The 1,777-nt window shown below is 43.4% G+C and overlaps 2 protein-coding genes across 2 annotated transcripts in view; one reads left to right on the top strand and one right to left on the bottom strand.

Annotated features, from left to right (window-relative positions):
* Positions 1-1,731, bottom strand: part of LOC118748112 (transcription initiation factor TFIID subunit 4-like) — a 9,215-nt gene extending 7,484 nt beyond the window's left edge. Inside the window, exons 1-4 of the mRNA XM_036482421.1 lie at positions 1,064-1,731; positions 874-984; positions 291-548; positions 49-230 (exon numbers count right to left, since the gene is read on the bottom strand). Of these exons, the coding sequence (XP_036338314.1) occupies positions 49-230; positions 291-548; positions 874-984; positions 1,064-1,657 (1,145 nt within the window). The 5' untranslated portion in view covers positions 1,658-1,731. The remainder of the gene's footprint in view (positions 1-48; positions 231-290; positions 549-873; positions 985-1,063) is intronic.
* LOC118747644 (transcription initiation factor TFIID subunit 4-like) overlaps positions 1-1,777 on the top strand; it is a 12,120-nt gene that overhangs the window by 8,861 nt on the left and 1,482 nt on the right. The gene's annotated exons all lie outside the window — the stretch shown is intronic.

Genomic DNA, 1,777 nt, shown 5'->3' with positions numbered 1-1,777 from the left:
AGCGATGGTGTTGACGAGGGTGGTAAGCTGTTGGAAATAGCTGCGAGAGAGGGCGGCTGACTTGACGTGACAAGCGATGGTACAGGCGAGGAGATCGCCTTGATTTGGGTCTGTCCAACTTTGACGTGCGTAATGCCTGGTGGTGCATTTTTGCCCTTTGCAGTACGTATTTGAACCGTTGCGGGTCGGCTAATTTGTGTTACTGTTGGAGCTCTTATATGTACAATATTCTGTGGATAAACAATTGCTTCAAACCAATTCAGCAGTCAAATGTCTTTCTATTAACTCACCGCTTGGTTCGGCGCAGTAGGGAGTTGCGCATTTGACTGATGTATGGACGCTGGAATGGGTCCTCGGATTTGGGCATTGACAAGTCGAGGCCCGCTGGTGGGACCTTGTATACGAATTCCACCCTGCTGCTTTGTGATCGTCGTATGTCCAATAGGTCGGGGACCACCTGGGCCACCAGGCGAAATCATTCTCACTTGCGTCTGTCCGATGGTAGTCGTTTGATTTTGACTAATGGGGCGTATTTGCGCTTGAATTTTCTGTAATAAATAAATACAAAATGAAAAAAGGCAAAATAAAACAAAAAATGTAAATAGTGAGTGCGCTAGCTACACTAGGAAACTGAAGCTTCTCTCTATACATTAGCTGTACAAGCTAACCCTCATATTATGAATTCAAACGATACAAGATAAACCCTTGCATTCTGTTGTTTCATATTATGAATCGACCATTCACTAAAAGTTCATAATACAAAAACTGATTTCATATAATAATATGGTATTTTCCGTAATAATTGTTTGATTGTTGTTGTTGTCGCTAAAGAAGTTAAACTTCAAAAACATCTATTCCAAATTGATTACTTACCGGAAACTGTTGTAAGGTAGTCAAACCGGCTACATGTTGCGGTGGGGGCTTAATGCCTTCAATTACAAGTTCCCTAGTAAAAAGCGCCTGACGCAGCAGCGGTAAACTTTTCTGTAAGCAAATGAGAAAATATTCCATTGTAATTTCAACTCGAATATAAAATCGCTATGGTGTAATCTCTACTACTAACCTTCAAAAATCCAATTAGACAAGGTTGTGGACTGGCATTTAACAGTCGTTCCAGCCGATCGCAAAACTCCTCTGGCTCAACGTTCGCATTTACCAACTCTTGGATAAGGTTACGCACATTCTTTTCCACCGGCTTGGGTTCGCGCGTTGCCAAATCAATTAAGTTAGCCAAGAACTTTCGACATTTCTCTTTGGTATTTCCTTGCGCAGCGCTTTGCGTTGTCGCCATAGTTGGTGTCCCCGTCGTTGTGCCGGCACTTGCCGTGGACACCACCGCGCTGTGGTTGTTACTCATTGTCGTTGTGTTCGAAGTGCCCGTAGAGGCGGTCGCACCGGCTGAATGTTGTGCTGGAATTGTTTGTATTTGGGTTATCTGGGGCTGAGGGAGCAAATGTTGCGTCTGCTGGTGGATTTGTTGGTGGTGTTGCGATTGCAGATGCGATTGCTGTTGTTGATGTTGCAGTGTGGTCTGATGATGCTGAGGCTGCTGCAATGTTATATTCGCTTGGGACGTGTATGAATGATGTGGGCCGGCAGTATTCGATGCAACGGAGTTCACAACAATATTATTGGATGTGGACGAGGACACTGCCATCGACTGCAGACGCACCAAAAATAAATCAATTAATTTAATTGGTCTACGCAAATCATGAAAAAATACGCAACTTAAACAAAGGTGAAAGAAATGAATGAAATCACAAAGGAAAAAAAGCAA

This window comes from Rhagoletis pomonella, unplaced genomic scaffold (assembly GCF_013731165.1).
Source record: "Rhagoletis pomonella isolate Grant_MI unplaced genomic scaffold, Rhpom_1.0 Rhpom_scaffold_00012, whole genome shotgun sequence".
NCBI lineage: Eukaryota > Metazoa > Arthropoda > Insecta > Diptera > Tephritidae > Rhagoletis > Rhagoletis pomonella.
The sequence above is the reverse complement of the archived record's forward strand: the minus strand, read 5'-3'. Positions and strand labels throughout refer to the sequence as shown.